Source organism: Anopheles coluzzii, chromosome 2 (assembly GCF_943734685.1).
Source record: "Anopheles coluzzii chromosome 2, AcolN3, whole genome shotgun sequence".
Lineage (NCBI taxonomy): Eukaryota > Metazoa > Arthropoda > Insecta > Diptera > Culicidae > Anopheles > Anopheles coluzzii.
The window spans coordinates 12488282-12506874 of NC_064670.1; the positions used below are offsets into that span (position 1 = coordinate 12488282).

Consider the following 18593-nt stretch of genomic DNA (forward strand, 5'->3'; position numbering starts at 1 on the left):
TCTCGTACGTACAGTGCGTGCTAAAAGTGACACAGACAAAAAAGGCCTTTTCGAAAATAGATCTTTGTGGAAAATTACGTACGTTTTCTCTAAAAGAGCAATTAAAGTACAAGAAGTATCTTATGCTATGAATATTGTTGACCAACATGGAAAACGAGTAAATTTTCGCTTTAAAAGGTTAAACGGTGCCGCATTTGATGCAAATGTTAGCGAAAAACCCTGTCGCACAAAAAGGCCCTTTCCGAAAAGGCTTAACGCAAAACGTCAGTTTTCAAAAAAACGAACGCACTTCAAATCAAAGTGCAAACAACAAAGAGATTGCTTGCCAAAACAGAGACACTTTTGCGGCCTGACCAGCGAATTAACGCCATCATCTGAACGATAATATGTGTTTTGTGTGCCGAAACGATGCATTAACGCATCCAGTGCAAGTGGAGGGAAAAAGGTTTCGCGAAAATTAGCGCTCAAACACGCCCAAACAGTCAGCTGCAAAGCGTCGAACCGTGGCGCTCGATCTCCTAACCTCACAACGGCAACGACTAGCGGTTGACGCAATCTCGGCTGTCCGAAGTAAGCGGTTGCGCCGATTTCCATTTATTGCAATTCGGAATATCACCAAAAACATATCGCAGTGAAGGTCTGCTTCATACGGATATTTTACAAACTGTGCTTGAAAGAACAAAAAGCTGTGCCCGTTAAGGAATAGCACACGGATTATCGAACGCGTGAGAGTGTGAAAGAGAGACAGCGTGTGGGAAAAGGACAAAGGGAACCGGTGACTTGATGTGAACAAAAACAGTGGGGTGGGATTTGTGTTTGGGGTGGTAAGATCGGTAGTGGGTTGTGGCTAAAGGAACCGGTTAAACATGAAGTCTCCGCTGCCGTTGCCCGAACTATTTGAAGAGGATGAATTTTCGTTCTCCTTTAAGAAGGTATGTAGAGGAATCAAAAACGACGCCACGTAAGCGTGCAATAATTTTGTACCGCTTAGTTCAATGCCCCCTTTCCTCTGTCTCATTGTAGCCACGCGGACTGCACGATGCGTTCAGCAGACGACGACCGCCGAAGCTCATGCAGCCGCTGAATCGCAGCATTAATGCTTCGATGGCGAACGTAATCTCGTTCCGGCTCGATGACAGCCGGGCCGAGCTGAGCGCACTGTACAACCGACACAAACCGGAAACGTACTACGAGCAGTGCTTCGAGCAACTGACCAAGGTGGGCGAAGGTTCGTTCGGGGAGGTGTTCAAGGTGCGCAGCCGCACGGACGGTCGGCTGTACGCGGTGAAAAAGTCGAAAACCTACTTCCGCAGCTCGCAGTGCCGCCAGCTGTGCCTGGAGGAGGTGCGCCGGTACGAGCAGTTCTCCGACCACGAGAACTGCGTCAAGCTGTACCAGGCGTGGGAGCAGGATGATCGGCTGTACATGCAGATGGAGCTGTGTCGCGAAAATCTGGAGGTGTACGCACGCGAGCAGCAGCAGCTGCCGGACGAACGCATCTGGTCGATACTGCTCGATCTGCTGCTGGCGCTTAAAAGCCTGCACGATCGCAACCTCATCCATCTGGACATTAAGCTGGACAACATTCTCGTGACGGACGACGGAACCTGCAAGCTGGCCGACTTCGGGATCGTGTTCGATCTGACGAAGAGCAATCCGCGGTACGCCACCGAGGGTGATTCGCGCTACATGGCACCGGAGCTGATGGAGGGCACGTACACGAAGGCGGCCGACATCTTTAGCCTCGGCATAGCGACACTCGAGCTGGCCTGCAATCTCGAGCTGCCACCGAACGGGCGAATGTGGCAGCGTTTGCGCAACGGGCAGCCCCTGCCCGAGCTGTTGGCGCGCAAGGTTTCTCCCACGCTGAAGGACATCATCCACAGCATGATGCGCCCGGTGCCGACCGAGCGACCCACCGTCGACGTGCTACTGAAGCATCCGATGCTTCAAAAGCTGTACGAAGCGCGAAGGCGAAGGCGAATCTTCGAGCGTACCGGGTCCTACCTCTGCCGGAAGCTTTCCAGCCTGGCGCGATTCGTGCTCGTTGCGGTAATGTGGCTGGTAGCGTGCTTTCGACTACAGCACCGGAAAGATTCTCCCGACGCGAAGGTGGAAAGGGGACAGCAGAAGGCGGCGAACAAAACGGCGAGAAGCTGCAACGGTTCGAATCTGTCCGTTGGCAGCTGTTCCCGGACGGGTATCGCATTCGGTGCGTCACGATCGTTCCAGGAGCACTGTTCCAGCCTGCTGGCGGATGATGACAATGAGATGGATTTTAGCGGCACCGGGTTCGATAGTAGCGCATGCACGGCCGCTGGTGACGACTGCGATCGTACGGCCGGTACGCAGGATGGTGGCGGCACGGACAAGGACAGTGTGCAAATTACTCCGACGCTCAACAACTCCATGCCACCGACCCGCACACCGACGGTACGGATCGTTAACTCGACGCCCCTCAACCACCACCACCACCACAACGACCATCTGCACAGGCACCATCTACAGTTTCAGCAGACGCAGCAGAGCCATTCCGGTTCGCGGCACGCAAGCCGTGTCTTCTGTTCCCCGTTGCGCATTTTGTGGTATGTTTTTGAACGTAATTTGCAAAAAAAAAAAGAAAAAGTTTTGTTAACAACTTTTCACCTCCCTCGGATAGGTTTGAGGACGATGCGGACGATCTGTCGATATTGAACGATTCGCGCCGCAACCTGAAGGCGTCCTTCTCCAACTCACCCACCGCCGCATCATCGCTAAACGATAGTGACAACGATTTCCGTCCCCTCGGCTCACTGTCACAGGATTTGGACGCATCGGGCGGTGGAAAGGGCGATGGAGAAGAAGCACCAGCGCCGGCGGGAAAAAACGGCACAACGCCGGCACATTCGTCGTTGTCGTCCCTGGCCGTTGGCGAACAATCGATTACGAGCACTCCGAACAGTTCCTTATTCAAAGCGCTAAGAACGAACGTTAGCGTAGCGAACGGTGTGACTGCATCAGCAGGCTGTGATACTCCGCTGTCCACTGGGCATTCGTCGTTTCTGATTAAGAAAAAGCTTCGATTCAACGCCGAAGATGAGGATTCCGACTGAGAAGCGTTGTACGGCAGTGTACGGTGTACAGGTACGACCAGGGAGGCCGGAGTCAACGAGTAGAAGTAGGCAAAGTAAGGTAAGCACTCAACACACTTTGAAAAGGAAGCAACACTCACCCGGTCACTGTCTCTTTCTCTCTTTCCAGTGTGTGAATTGGATAACATCCAACATGCAAGCTAACCGTATCTAATCATGAACAGATCTCAGTGCATTAGTGACAAAAAAACGGTGGACGGAAAACGAACCGTCGCTAACATTCATTCGCTCTCTTTTGCGCTGCGGCTTCCGCACATTTCATCAGTTCCAGGTTCGAGTCATACGGAGGAAACAGATGCGTCTGTTTTCTCGTTTTTTTTATTTAAGCAGTAAATAACGAAACGCAAGATGAGAATAATAGAGCAAGGGGGCGCATTATTAGTATAGTAGAATGCTTCTAGATCAGCACAAAGAGAAAAGAAAAAAAGGGAACAAATGATGCACCCGAAGTGCATTGCACTAAACAAGCGCGGTTTGGGCGTAAAACCAATGTGATATCGTTTGTAAAAAAAAAACCCAGCAAACAAACAAACAGTGAAACGTTTTTGTTCCCTCCTGTCTAATCACTAATGCTTAACGTTTCTAATGTGCTAAACTCAATTTCGTACCCATTTACGAAAGCAAAAAACAACGCGTGAGCGCATTTAAAATGCTCCGGCATGTAACAAGCTCTCGGTACTAATTAATCTATTAGTATGAGCCAAGCAAACGAACATTATTGTATTAGTCGCTGCAAAAAGCGTACAAGGAAACGCTTGTACGCCACCCAATGTCGTGATTCGATTATTCATCCCGTCTTTAACCTGCTATAGGTTTTACTTGGGGTAGGTCCAAAAATCCTTCTAGTTCATAGTGGCGGTGTAGTTTTATAATAATCTGCGGGCAACTTTTAAAGCAGTTTGAGTCAGTTGGCTTCATCCTATCCAAAGGCAATAGTAGATGTGTGCGCGCGAGCCAGGTTGTCCATGTGTCCGAGCAATTTGTGTCCTTTTCAAAAGAGGACTTTTTCTATACTGTGCGGCGGGGATGGACAGGGAAATAGTATATTAAAGCTTATGGTTTTGAGTGTTTATGCATGAATGAATATAGAGAGTCAATAATAAAAAAGAAAAAAAAGTGTATGGTATTTTGTTCACATATAATTAATAGCTTAGTTTTTTTTTATAATTTAAATTTTATTTTTACACATCTTCTACTCAAACAAAAAAACTTCCAAAAGGAGAAAGAAAAACTTTCAACACTGATTGCACACTCACTCAACACATTCCCACTCCGCCTACGCCGTCAGCTCCTTGATAACGGCACCCGCAATGACGAGTCGCTGAATTTCGGACGTGCCTTCGTAAATTTCCGTAATGCGCGCATCGCGATAGTGCCGCTCGGCCGGCATATCCGACACGTATCCCATGCCGCCCAGCACCTGGATCGATTGGTGCGCGCAGTACGTGGCCGCCTCGGAAGCGGCCAGCTTCGCCTGTGCTGCCTCCTTCGTGAACGGTTTCTTGTTGTCCTTCAGCCAAGCCGCTCGCCACGTTAGCAGGCGTGCCGCCTCGAGCCGGGTGGCCATATCCGCGATCTTCGTCTGGATGGCCTGCAGCTTCGCGATCGGCTTGCCGAACGCGATGCGCTTGTTGGCATAATCGACGGCACACTCCAGGGACGCTTGCGCAATGCCGAGCGCCTGGCTCGCGATTCCGATCCGTCCGGCGTCGAGCGTTTGCATCGCGATTTTGAACCCGAAACCCGGCTCGCCGAGCAGATTCTCCCTCGGGATCGCACAGTCCTCGAAGATGAGCGAGCAGGTGGAGGAGCCCCGGATGCCCAGCTTGTCCTCCTTCTTGCCGAGCGAAAAGCCGGGCGTCTCCTTCGGCACGATGAACGCGGAAATGCCCTTGTGCTTGAGCGATTTGTCCGTGGTGGCAAACACGACGGCCGCACCGGCCTCGTACCCGTTCGTGATCCAACACTTCGTACCGTTCAGCACCCAGTGGTCGCCCTTGAGCGTGGCCGTCGTGGAGGCGGCACCCGCATCCGATCCGTTGCCCGGCTCGGACAGGGCAAAGCAACCGACCCGCGACCCATCGGTGTACTCGGCGACGTATTTTTGTTGTTGCTGTTCGTTGCCGAAATGCGTCAGCGGTCCCAGGTACAGTGAATTGTTTACCGACATGATGACACCGGCCGAGGCGCATCCGCGCGAAATTTCCTCCATCGCGATGGCGTACGCGACGTAGTCCAGACCGGTACCGCCGTACTCTTCCTTCACCGAGATTGCCATCAGCCCGAGCTCACCCATCTTGCGGATCTGCTCGGCCGGGTAAAGGTGCTCCCGATCGAACCGGGCCGCATTCGGCACCAGCTCATTGTCCGCAAAATCGCGGCAGGTTTTCTGCAGCATCTGGTGCGTATCCGGAAGTGCCGACAGGCTGGCGATGGAACGCGATCGGACGCGCTGGCCTGGAAGAGGCGGCAAACGGGAAGAACATTAACCGGTTAGTCCAAAGGTCAAGGTCCATCGCTGCGTGTCGTGTAGATACTGTTTTGATCTGTGCGAGATGAGAGCGACATACAGCATCCCAAAGGAATTTGCTCTACTTACCCATTCGGGAGGCAATTCGAACGGCGAACATCATGTGGGCAGTGATGAGGTAGTTCTGCAAGTTATACTAAAAGCTTACTAGTTGAGATTGTTTCGTTGCTTGCGGTAGAAATGCAAATTGACTAAAAGTATGAACGGAAGGACTTTGATCGAGCTGATTGTTTTGATTCCCTTCTTTCAGCTGAAGTCAAATGAAATCGCTTGTCAACTGCAACACAGTTTTACTGCAGTTTCAAATTCAAGCGTGCTCCACCCGTCCGTTAAGTTCTCCTCTCTCAAAGTCAGCGAGGTATTATTTTAAGATAAATTTATTTGCATCTTAGCGTACACCTTTTAACAAAATACTCAAATCCTATCGCATCTGCTGACTCGAAAGGGCTGACTCCGTTTTGGTACCGCCACTGCCACTGTCCGTGCACTGCACAACGCTCTGGGCGATGAACTCGATCAGCGTTCGCGTCGGCCGCCCGGCCATACCGCGCCGAATGTACGGAAAGTCGGTGCCCTTCGTTTTCATCACGTTTAGCGCATCGATGTGCATCCACTTTCCGCACGGCAGGAACTCGCGCAAGAAGGCGGCCGCCTTGCAACTGTTCGCCCCCTCGCCCTTGCCAATGTTCTGCACATCCACGTGCTCGGCCGAACAGATTTGCTGCGTGTAGTAGTTCCACAGCGGCAGGCGCCACACACGATCGCCCGTGTGAATGCTGGCATTTTGCATGCGCTGCCAGAGATCTTCCGAGTTGGTAAAAACGGCCGCGCACACCTTTCCGAACGATTCGATCGTTGCCTTTGAGATGGTGGACACGTCCACAATGTACTTCGGTCCAAAGTGTTCCGCGTACAGAAGCGCATCCACCAGCGCCAACGGTGCCTCGTTGCTCGTCTTCACGATCTCGATGCTCTTCCCATTCTTGACCGTAATCACGTCGCCCGGCTTCATCGCATTGCAGCCCAGCATATTCTCGCACAGTGGAATCAGGGCGCGTATGTTAACCGGCAGCTTCAGTGCGGCAATCGCCCGGCTGGCGGCCACGACACATGCCGCACCCGTCATATCCGCCCGCATGTCCGTCAAAGCCTCCAGCGTCTTCAGGCAGAGACCGCCACTGTCGAAGGTGTTGCCCTGGCCGATCAGCACGATCGGTCGCTCCTTCGTGTTGGTGCCGTAGTAGCTTAGCTCGAGAAATATCGGAGGTTCGCAGGATCCCTTAGCCACCGTCAGGAAGGAGGTCATCTCCTCATTCTCCGCCCATCCGCGCACCTTCACCTCCACGTTCACGCCAGAGTTGCACAGTATCTGGACGACGTTCTGCGCAAAGGTTGTCGGGGTCATCAAATTCGAGGGCGTTTCCTGCAGCTGGCGGGCAAGATTCTGTGCCTCTGCCTTCGCCAGCCCGATGCGCCATCCGTTGGAGTCGCAGGGCAGCTCGGGCTCGTAGTACAGCTGCAGCTGTGGGACAAACTTCCGCTGGTCCGGGCTTCGCAGCTCCTGGTTCACCCACAGTCCCATGTGCGCTCCCTCCGCAGCCGACTCAGCATGCCCAAAGTCTTCCACGTAGATACGGCTCGTTTCTAGCTGCTGTAGCTCCTGGCAACCGCGGGCAGCAGCGATGCGTATTGCTTCCTTCGAAATGTCCATCTTTTCTACATCGTCATACCCGAGACACTCGCTACCCAGACCGCAGACGGCCACAGCGGAGTAAGTGGGTTCGAGATTGTACAGGACCCGCACCTCACCCCGCTTAGGCATCGGTCCGGCTAATCGAAGCATCTCTAGAAGCCGCCCACTGGTGTATGACTGCAATTTGGGCATATGTTACAAGGACATCTTTACTGGAACTTTTGCTTCCATATAGATCCCGCGAATTCCCGCTACTTACCTCATTGTATTTGGCCGCCGTTGGCGTTAGTACGCCAATGTCCAACCGGTCATTCTCATCGGCATACACGCCTAGCACGAGACCACGGGAGGCCGGATTCGAGCATTGTTCCGCTACCTTTCCTTTATGCTGCATGTACCGCGATGCTTGATACTGAAGAGATTTTAAGGACGATGGCCGTATAATTTTTCTCAACACCGCTAGCGACATTTTTTCCGTTGGGTTCTTTTGGGCTGATTCCAGTAGAAGAAAAAGAAAATCGAAAGCAAATTTCCAAAGTACTCCGTCCGTCCGACCTCTGCGAAAGACTGAAATCAAATGTTTCGTAGTATGGTTCAGGCGCACATACTGCTCCTGCTCGATCAATGTGTACTGCGATTGAATAATTTCGTACCGGGTTTATTTTACACCCCGGCAACGGCTCTGCACCGAACCGAAATGATTGGCCCCTACGTTCGGCGCAGACAGTGCGAACCGAGCGAAGCTGTTACTCCTCAACCCGAGCGTATATACGCACGCATTCGGAGCAGACCTGTCATTCCGCCACATACCTGAAAAAACGGGAAATGCTCAGAAAACACAGAGAGGAAGCAAATTTGGGAAGTGTTTTTGTTGCCATTCCGCAGCAGGAGGGCATCTGGGCAGGAAAAATCGATAAAACTATTTGTAAATACAGTGCGACGACAGCGACCACGGTGGTACGTGTGTGATTTGTGCTTCTGTGCCGTTCCTTCCAAAATCAAAACATATTCAAGGTGTAGTGCAGTACGAAGAACAAAATTTGGTTGTGTGCTTCTCCCTCTGTGGCTCGGGCCCGTACCGAGGAATGTGATTGTTGCTGCTGCTGGTTGTGCTGGGAAAGCTATAAAATTTATAATCCATCGGCGATAGTGGGCGTCAGTAACCGATGAACCGGTGGTGATGTGCCAATCCGTTCGTGTGTGTGATAAAATGTGGCCCTGGTCTCTGGGGTACCACCCACAAATTCGACCAATTTAGTGAAATCGTGAAATTGCGCCCTGCTGTCGCAAGGCGAAAAGCAAACAATAGTGACCAGCAATAGCAGTGCAGTGCGCCGTAAGTCACGCACAAACCCACCGACGAGTGTGTGCAATGTGCAGTGGTGTGCGGTGATCCAATTCGTACGCGGGTGCATTTGTGCGTTGGGCTCTTGGCTCAAGTGCTACCTTCCGGTCGGTGCATTACTACCCCAGCCAGCCCGAGAAGGCCATCAACTCGCTCCCAACCGACGGTACGACGGACGGGAAAGCACAGCGTTGAAAACAACGTCACCCCTGCATCGTATGATAACGCCGTCACTCGCTGCGACAGTCGCTTTACAGTTTTGTGCTAACGTGTACAAAAGGGGCAAACGCATCGAATTTGCACACCGTTTTGGGTGCCTCGACCGAGGCTTTCACCGACTAGCCCGGGCGCGGGGACGAGACGAAACGGGCACCGATTCGAGATGAGCTGATAGTGGCCGGGGTTGGTCCGCGTGTTTGTTTATGATAATGTAAGTAACTGTACTGCAAATTTCCGTGACAAAGTTAAGCTGTCTCTTTGTAGGGTGTGTTTGTGTGTGAAGAGCTCGCGAAGACGGCAGAGGAGGCACAATTCCATGCAACACAGGGGGAAAAGGGTGGTGCGTATTGCTCACCGGGCGTTGGAAAAGCTACACAACACACAATCATGCGCCGTACCCGAGCTGATAAGAGAAGTTGGCGCGATAAAGCGACAAGATAATGGGATAGAACGAAGCAATTTGGAGTTCTACGCCGCACCCTTGGTGGAATGTTTCCCTCGCTGAATGGCACTTTAGAGTGCAAAACGTAAACTTTCCCTTTTCGATCATCCACTCGGATTGCACTTCGGATGGTTCATACCTTTGTTTTCTGCGACGTTAGAAAACCATGTTTCTACCTAAACACGGAAAGCTTCTTAACCGTGTCGTGGATTCGCCCCCCGTGGGGAGGGGTGGGGAGAGTTGGTCCGTCCATGCGTCCCGGAACGTGTGCTACAAGCAGTCCACAATCCAAGGCCTTTCCATTGTACACATTCCTTACACGGGGAGGGCGTAATAGAAAACAAAAGGAAGGCGGTTTGAAGCGAGCTAGACAAAACATACCAAATCAAACGTGTGCAGCTCAATTCGCATTACAACTTCGTGCCGTCACAGCCACACACACACGGCATGTACACACTCACACCACACGAAGAAGAGCCCCCAGGAGTACGATTTATTAGCTTTACAAGCGAAAATCGGACGCAAAGTGTCTCCAAATGTGTGCCTGTTTATGTGTCTCTGCGGCTGTGATCGTGTGTCTGCGATCGCGACACTTACCAACAATGAGTAGCGGGCGTTGTTGTAATGCTTGGGTGGGGGGTGCGGGCCGACCCACTATGTAAATATAACCCGTCCGACCCTTCTGCAACCAGTTCCCCTTCGCCCTGATGGGATACCCTTGTCCTCGCGTCACTCGTGCGCACTCTCGCGCATACCAGCAACAACGTGTTTGTTTGCTTTTCATTCTCGCCGTTTCGTGCCGGACTGACCGCCCGCCGTATGACTGACGCGGCAACAACTGACGCGGTTGCTCGCTTTTGGCCGGGGGCCGTTTTGGTGGACTTTTCCCCATGTCGCCAAACCCCCCTCCCACCGTCAATCTTGTAGTATGTGCTAGGTTTGGATTGATTTGCATAATGTTGCAGCGGGCCCAAAACAATGCCTTCACCACTTGTTGATTTGGTGGTGCGAATGGTATGGGCTGTTGTGGTAAAGGAAATCCCCCCATTCAATGTGCTCTCCTGTGTGACACATCGGATGGCGACAGGGACAGGTGTTTTTGTCAAACCATTTCAGCAACGCGTTGTAATTTTTAACAACTTTCTATGAGAATACGTTAAAAAAAGCTAATAGCCACCATTGCTTGGTTCACACTTCGAAAGCATTTGAATTTAGTTGTAATTGATGATACTTGGAGTGGCGAATGGATATGTATTTTTCTCACTTCTGATCGATGATGGCCTCAAGACAGTCGTATGAGATGGTAAACTAAGAACATTGCCTTGCCTTGCTCGATGTTCGCTGCACTCTTTCGTTATACACTGACTGTTGATGTCATAGCTCCTGTCGTTCGGGTTTGAAGTATGCCGCATCGTGCCTGGACCCTGACTCACCCACCCAGCGGCTTGTTGATAGTGTGACGTGGACAGATAAGATCATACAAAACCCTAAACGCTCTACTTCCCTTTACTTGCGCAATCAATGTTTCAAATAGTCCACAAGTTCTTACTACACTACATACTAATTAAACGATGCATAATTTTTTTCTTTGTTTCAAGGCCTTTCAAAAAACGTTAGAAAATGAAGCGAGCAAATCAAATTTAAACACAACACAAATAGAAGCGTCGCACATGTTCGCAATTGAAATAACCTTCGGTTTTGGACAAAATGTGTACATCCAACCAGTTGCATTGCACTTCTCTTTACCGAGAGAGACAGAGAGAGAGAGAGAAAAAGAGAAAGAGATAGAGATAGAGAGCTGCTCGCCCAATTCGTCGATGGGTGCGTGTACACCGTTTGCCCAGGCCGAGCAAAACACACACCAGAGTCGTACAATTAATTAATTTACCCATACCAACGATAAACCGCGGTTGATTGGTCGGATGGGTCGGTGATGGGTGTTCGCCCGGCCACCTTGTTGGGGGTGGTGTAGCCGTGCTGGCCAACCTCGGTACGTTTTTTTTTTTACATTCAGCTGGGTATTTCCAATTTTGCACTTGCACTTGCGAAGATACCCGTGTAAGTCATTGGTGGACTTAAACGGACTTCGGTTTATTAGCGGGCACAATTATTTTGTCTTTTTATAGTCATCGGGGGAGGACGAGGAGGAGACACGGTTGGTTATGCTAATTTTAACCCGATCGGGAATTGTTACACAAACTTTGTTTTGCTTCGATCCGAATCTAAATAAGGTCTGTATGTAGGAAGAGAACGGTTAGCTTCGAATTGTAACTCCTGGCGGCTGGTAAACAAATTATCTTCTCGAAAGTACAAATTGTATCACCATGTGAAAATGCGCCACTACTGAGCCATTGGCCAAATTGCGAGAGGGAAACTAATTCGACTTAAAGGTGCTCGGATGTGTGTGTGTGCATGCTCGTCCGTGTCCACTTGGTTGGCGTTCCGTTAGTTTGGCGCGTACTGCGCTGGGAGGAGAGGAGGCTTCTCTTAAATTTGCGCATCGTTGCACGTGAAAAGACGAACGAGTGCGCGAACGACGATTAGAAATGGTCCAGGGGAGGCAACCGTCCGCCCCAACACCACTTCCCGTGAGATGGTGAGTGGTGATCCGGTGTAAGGGAGAACGGACCGAAAATGAGATTGTTTGTACGGGAATGGCATAGCCCCGTCCGTTACTTGCTGTGCGAATAATTAGGGCACGGTCTGCCGGTGTGTTAAATCGATTGTGAACGACTTTACAATCCAGTGCTGTGAGTGCGGGGCGGTGGTGCACACACAACAGTGGTTGATGAGCTTTGTGTGTGCGTGTGCACTGGGCGCAGCAGCACATTGTAGCAAAGTAACGCAAAGTAAACATGTCTCACATCGCAGTTGGCGTCGCATGTGCCATGCGAATGGTGCAAACTGTGTTCAAACTAGTGATGGGAAAAATGATTTTTTTGTGGAATCGATTCCGGCTCGCTCCGGATAGTAGGTTCGGAATCAGTTTCCGGATTCGATTCTGGAATTGAAATCAGCTCCGAAAATGGAATCGGTTCTGTAATTGGTTCCGGAATCGGCTTCGGAATCGGAATCGGCTCCGGAATCGGTATTGACTGCGAAATCAGAATCTGATGCTACGTATCGATAGCCGCAAAGAATCCAAATTTACTTGCAAACGATCCATTGTCATGAAGATTTCCGGACTGATTTCGCTCCTGAAACGTCTTATTTCAATTCAATCACTGATTCTCATTCCGGAACTAATTCTATTTCTGGAGTCAATCCTGATTCCGTTACTAGGGCAATTTGCGATTACGAGGTCAATTCCGATTCCAGCGCCGATCGCTTAATTGGCACCGGAGTCAACTCCGGAATCGTCTTCGGAATCGACTCCGGAATCGAAATCGATTCCAACATCGGAATCGAAATCGATTTCAGCATCGGAATCGACTCCAGAATTGATTCCGAACACGGAATAGGAATCGGGTAGGTCCGATTCCGAGCTCCCATCACTAGTTAAAACGCTTAACATGTCGTGCTGCCGCTTATTGTAAGCAGTGTTTTGAGCATATGTTATTGCAATTTGGCGCTTTACACTTAGCTGGAGTTTGAACAATTTAAAATGAAATCAATATTTGATGTTTTCTAAGCCACTCCAACTGCTAACTCTAAAACACAAGCGAAAAAAAGTTCAATTCAGTCCGAATGTGTTAAAAACATATGCCCTACACTGTGTTGTACACTGCAAGCATCAATTTTACGATGGTTTACATCTCAAACACCGGAACACTCTCTGGTGGACTGGTTGGCCCAGTAGTGTGGCAAATGCACGCGAGCATCTCCAATCGCCCACATCGCATCGGTTCACCGTCGTCTACCACCGACCATCAATCACATGAGTGCCGTTTTACACATTCCGTTTCTCAACCCAATCACACACTAAACGAATCAACCCTTCCGACGGCCACACACACACACACGCACTCTGTATTTCGTTCGCGATCTTCTGGAGGGAAAAGAAGTGTTGTCCGTTTGCACAAACAGCTTCCCCAAAAGCATGATCGCGAACGACGAGCGCCTTCTGATGTTTACCGGATCTTGTTCGGATGATGTGGATGAGGGACACACGATGTATGGGTGTTGATTCAATTGAAACAAATGAACATTATGCGAGCCAATGGGGGGAGTGATTGAACGTGTTTCTTTAGTCATTCTTTAAAGCTTTATCTTCACACCAACCGATGCGCTATTAATCGAAGAAGTAAACGAAGCAAAACTAATGCGCTGTCTTTGCACTTTCAAGCCCTTTAGCCCCTTTGTTCGAGCAAAAACTAACCCGTAGGAATGTTATGTTGACCCCCAATGGATGCTAAAAGACGCAACGGAAATGTTTTGCAACGGGAACGAGCCTTAGTTTTGTGCCGGATGTGTGTCATCGTGAGGGGAAGGATTTTATTTTTTGGAACCATTCTTGATATTCTATTTCCGGACGGGGCGCGCAGGAAGACCCTCCGGTTGGAATCTTCGCTGCAAGAAACTGAAGCCCTCTACCCGGCTCAATTTCGGCTTCGGCACGGCCGTCGAGCCCCAGCAGCAAACGCAGCCAATCCCCGGAGGGAGAACTCCCCTCGGAACTCGGACGCGGGAGTTACTGATTCGTTCGTGGGGTTGGACCTAGTTGGATAGTTTATATTTAGACGCACGCACACACACACACTTTCCACGGCGGTAAGTTTCGGCCGCCCCGTGGCGCACAACTACAACACTACAGTTTTTGCCAACTGCACGGGAATTTCCTCTACCCTTCGAAAGGGAACAGATTTCCATTCCACAGGCGCGATCTTCTTCCGTGCGTGTAGCTTAGATCTTTCGCCCTCACCCCCCAAAAACCACAACCTACGACACAAAGCGGCGCGGGTACCAAAAATATCACCCTCCCTCGGTTGTTGTGGAAATAGATTTACGGCGGCGCGCGCTGGGTTTCGCATTTGACGGAAACGATCGATAGTTCGATCTCGTCTGATACACGGGCAAGATGCACGCTTCCCTTAGTGTTGCACGTGCGCTTGAGTTGGCAACAGTCACGTGGTTCGTGTTTCTTTACCCGGTGAAGTGATAACTAGCATTACTGTTAAGAGGACTTCCACATCCAATTCTTCCACTATCTCGCATCTCCCCCTGTACTAAGCGGTGAGTTAGGTCAGACGCAGTTGCGGTGTGGATGCGTTAAATGCAGATTTTTCCATTTTCTTTGCAATCTGCTTCCACTTTCGATTGCGGACGAGGCAGCACTTTCACTCCATCCCGTGGCTGAGTTTGGGCAATAATGCATAACATAATGCGTGGGAATGTTCATCTTAACGAGCCGTTGTTTTGGCTGCGATTGTGTTGTGACAAGTAGAAAGACGGTTGAAATATGGTCGCGCGGCACAATCCAAGTGACCTAAGCGTCCAAAAACCCGGCACAGGGTGTGAGGGTGTGTGCAAATTATGAAACAAGATCATCGTACACACTACTATTCCCAGACAACTTTCATTCCACCGTCCCGCTTGAGCTTTGTGACAGCGTTTAAGCTAACGTTTTTTGTTGTTCTCTTTTTCCCTCCCCGACAGAGAGTTTTTGTTTTATGTGTTATCATACTGCAACATATCATCGAAAAAAAAAAACGACAAGAAGAAACATTTCACTCCGTGTTCTCATACCGGAAAGGCGAGGAAACAATCATCACATCACACGACTTAACATTCGGACGCTAGGCGACGGTCATGGCCACCATCACCATGGCAGCGTCACCGACCTCGAACAGTAGCGCGTCGACCACGTCCGTGTCGCTGCTGCAGCGCCAGTCGAGCAAAAATGCCGACACCGTGTCGGTGTGTTCAACCACCAGTGCCTTCTCGACGTGCCCCGACCGGCACGGGTTCTACGGTGGCAACCAGTTTTCGGAAAAGCCGAAGAAAGAAACGCTTACGCGGGAGCAGATCATCGCACGCGAAAAGAAGTGGATCCACATGACGGCGCACTGGGCAGAATATATGAACACGAACTACAAAAAGGTAATTCCATGTGTGTGTGTGTGTGTGTGTGTGTGTGTGTGTGTGTGTGTATGCAGCAATCCGGAAACCCTGCTCCTCTAATACTTTGTCCCTTTTTACCCCATTTTTCCACAGGTCCGTGAGCGCTGCCGAAAAGGCATCCCGGACGCGCTGCGACAGAAGGCATGGTTTCTGCTGACCGGCGCAAACCATCTGATGGCCAAGTTTCCCGACTGGTACCAGCATCTGCTCGACCAGCCCGGCAATCCGCAGATCATCGACGAAATACGCAAAGATCAGCATCGCCAGTTCCCGCACCACGAGATGTTCATCGACGACGACAAGCCGGGCCAGAAGGAGCTGTTCAACGTGCTGAAAGCGTACTCGGTGTACAATCCGACCGTGGGCTACTGTCAGGCACAGGCCCCGATCGCCGCCTTCCTGCTGATGCAGCTGCCCTCCGAGCAGGCGTTCTGGTGCTTCGTCGCTATCTGTGACAAGTAGGTTACCCTCCGTCATTGTCATTGCTCCATCCAGCCACAGAGCAGCGCCGCTTACACTAAGCCTTTGTTTCCAAAACCACTCCTTTCCAGATACCTCGAAAACTACTTCACACCCGGGCTCGAGATGTTGCAGCGCGACGCAGGCATGCTGAACCGGCTGCTAAAGAAAACGTCCCCGGCCGCTTACCGCCACCTGCAGAAGCACAACGTCGATCCGCTGCTGTACATGACCGACTGGTTTCTGTGTGCGATGACGCGCACGCTGCCCTGGGACACGCTGCTGCGCGTGTGGGACTGCTTCCTTTGCGAAGGGGTGCGAATCTTTTTCAAGGTGGCGCTCGTCATCATCGGGGCCACGCTTGGGCCGCAGAAGGTGCGGTCCCAGTGCAACGGGCTGTGCGAAACGCTGGCCGTGCTGCGCTCACCGCCGAAGAAGTTTCTCGAGGAGGATTTCATCATGCACCACATCTTTCGGCTGAACATCACGATCGACGACTTCCACCGGGAGCACAAGAAGCAGGAGATGCTGCACCGGAAGGCAAAGCTGGAACAGCAGAAGGCAGCACAGCAGCAGAACGGTGGTGGTGGTGGTGGATCTTCCAACGGGGCTGGCAGGAGCTCGTAGCTTTCGGCAACCCGTGGCCAATAAGGACCGCATGGAGAAGGGACGGCAGCTAGTCTAACATGGAGAAACTGCTCCGGAAGGTGGGAGAAGCAGTGTATCATCATACCGGCCCCCCCAAAGGGACAGAGTGGGACCTGAGGGGGGCAATAATGTTTGCAATTACGGGCGCTATTCGTCTCATTCGTTTCTTCCACATTTAGCGTGAAATAAGCGCAGACCGATTCGGAAACTATTCAGATGTGTTTGCTATGTTTAAAAGAACCGTTTATACAAGTAAGTATCTAGCTAAGTAAGATTTGCGATCAACATGGCACCAAAATTTAACATCGCCACGGCGAAATATGTTTAGGAACAAAACAATGCAAAAAGAAAAAAACAAATGATTCGATCGATAACCGAATTGGCACGGATTCGAAGCCGTGTGCCCAATTTATGAAGCTAATTTCACTTGAAAGGCGCGAATGAAGCAAAAATTGTGAAACAAAAACCCCAAGTGCAACGCACGCGGACGTTGCAATGCAGATTTATAGTACAATTTTATATCTATTTAAAAAAGAAAGGAACGTAAAACACTCGTATTCTAAAGCACCTAAACACACACACAAACAGTCCAGCTATAAAGGCGTTAGGCGTTAATTATTAGCACGAAGGTACGAAACGCCCGTCGAACGTTTGAGAGGGAAACAGTTCCAAAAACAGAACGGCAATCGAGACACACACACACCGGACAGCTTGGGGTGTGTGTGTTGTGTGTCCTTTCTTCATTCCATCTTAAGCATCGTAACGAACCGTTTTCTATCGCAAGTTTTGCACAGATGTTTAACATTACTACGTTTGAATGCAATAAGATCAGTTAACCGGATAGGAGGTGTATAAAGTTTATGCACGGATCATTTGTAGCGTATCATCTACACACCCGGTTTTGTTGTAGCAACTGAAAAGTTTAACAAAAGAGAATCAATAGGGAACACAACCTCTCTTCCCTCCCCCGCAGCAGCAGTATGTGCAAGCAAAAAAAAAACAGTGTTGAATGTATTCGTTTCTATATTGCGCGTATATCAACGTATATTTAACATTTATCATCGTTTAGCAAATCGCACAAAGTTAGAGTTGTTAAGTCAAGCGTACCGTTCACCACACCGCAACTGTAAAGCCACTCTACTACTACTACCACTACTACTACTTCTTGATAGCTCTCGAATGAAGAAGAAGGCGTAGAGCTTTAGTCAGGTTAGTGAACAATTACCTACCAAGATTATGCTGTGCGCGATGCCGGAAGGGTGCGAATCGAAGCCAACAAATGTCAACAACACGACGGTGCCTTTCTTTCCCTTCGATAAGAGAATTAGCGCATCCACCCCAAGCACGCCCAGCACAGACAGCATAGGCGTGCATTAGCGAAACGCCGGAAAACCGCCAGTTCGATGGAGAGATTGTTACAGAAAATTAATTTCCCTTTCGTTTGATCGACACTTCTCGCTGTGCTAAGCGTTATTGTTTGATACCCATGAAAAGGAAAAAAACACACACACACACACACCGATTCGAATTAAGAATTCGCAATAACTGGTGGAGTAGTAAAATTCACCCCTTTTAATCACTTATTTAAATGCACTGTTGAGTGTGTATAGAGTGCATCTTGTGCAATTCGTTCATCGTCTTCGTTGTCGTCGAGCAAATGTTGTAAACGTTCGTAATGGCGTATTATATTATTGTTTAAATTAAGAAGCATTAGTGTAAATTTCATCACCTACAATTGACCATAGTCCCCCTCCCACCCTCCCCCCTCCTTGTTCTCCTCGTTTATTTATTACTCTCGAACAATCACAGGCGCAAAGGAAGAAAGAGAGAGAGAGAGAGATGGTGGCAGCTGATGGTTAAAGCGTATGTCTGTATCTTCCTGTTCAAAACGAGATAATAAACTCAACATTGGAAAGTGCATTTAAAATGTGTTCCTTTTGCTTAGGGTTGCAAGCGGCAGTGCAAGTTGTCCATGCCTAACAATCGACTCACTGATGACAGTAGCCACCATCTCACTATAGTGAGCAAGGTAACGCTCTCACAATACTGAGAGACGGAAAGCGTGA

At 50.0% G+C, this 18593-nt stretch overlaps 4 protein-coding genes across 6 annotated transcripts; 2 read left to right on the forward strand and 2 right to left on the reverse strand.

Moving 5' to 3' along the window:
* Positions 1–294: 294 nt before the first annotated feature.
* Positions 295–4230, forward strand: LOC120950348 (membrane-associated tyrosine- and threonine-specific cdc2-inhibitory kinase). Of its 2 annotated transcripts, none has more exons than XM_040368322.2 (4): positions 295–932; positions 1024–2585; positions 2660–3171; positions 3241–4230. In XM_040368322.2, exons 1-3 carry the CDS (start codon positions 867–869, stop codon positions 3090–3092), a joined length of 2061 nt encoding a protein of 686 aa, XP_040224256.2. In that variant the 5' UTR covers positions 295–866; the 3' UTR covers positions 3093–3171; positions 3241–4230. The 2 variants fall into 2 exon arrangements, with proteins under 2 accessions (XP_040224256.2, XP_040224257.2); XM_040368323.2 differs by having other exon boundaries at positions 2660–3166.
* Positions 4231–4281: 51 nt separating this feature from the next.
* LOC120950349 (short-chain specific acyl-CoA dehydrogenase, mitochondrial) lies at positions 4282–5919 on the reverse strand. Its single transcript, XM_040368324.2, has 2 exons — positions 5731–5919; positions 4282–5588 (listed from the first exon to the last, which is right to left on the reverse strand). Exons 1-2 carry the CDS (start codon positions 5762–5764, stop codon positions 4408–4410), a joined length of 1215 nt encoding a protein of 404 aa, XP_040224258.2. The 5' UTR covers positions 5765–5919; the 3' UTR covers positions 4282–4407.
* A 98-nt stretch (positions 5920–6017) lies between these two features.
* LOC120947679 (cytosol aminopeptidase-like) lies at positions 6018–7989 on the reverse strand. Its single transcript, XM_040363219.2, has 2 exons — positions 7614–7989; positions 6018–7531 (listed from the first exon to the last, which is right to left on the reverse strand). The coding sequence occupies exons 1-2, from the start codon at positions 7821–7823 to the stop codon at positions 6083–6085; spliced, it is 1659 nt and encodes a 552-aa protein (XP_040219153.2). The 5' UTR covers positions 7824–7989; the 3' UTR covers positions 6018–6082.
* A 176-nt stretch (positions 7990–8165) lies between these two features.
* LOC120947681 (TBC1 domain family member whacked) lies at positions 8166–18447 on the forward strand. 2 transcript variants are annotated; one of them, XM_049607605.1, is made up of 5 exons: positions 8166–9129; positions 14956–15040; positions 15076–15399; positions 15514–15878; positions 15972–18447. In XM_049607605.1, the coding sequence occupies exons 3-5, from the start codon at positions 15109–15111 to the stop codon at positions 16504–16506; spliced, it is 1191 nt and encodes a 396-aa protein (XP_049463562.1). In that variant the 5' UTR covers positions 8166–9129; positions 14956–15040; positions 15076–15108; the 3' UTR covers positions 16507–18447. The 2 variants fall into 2 exon arrangements, with proteins under 2 accessions (XP_049463562.1, XP_040219154.1); XM_040363220.2 differs by having other exon boundaries at positions 14956–15399.
* Positions 18448–18593: the final 146 nt, after the last annotated feature.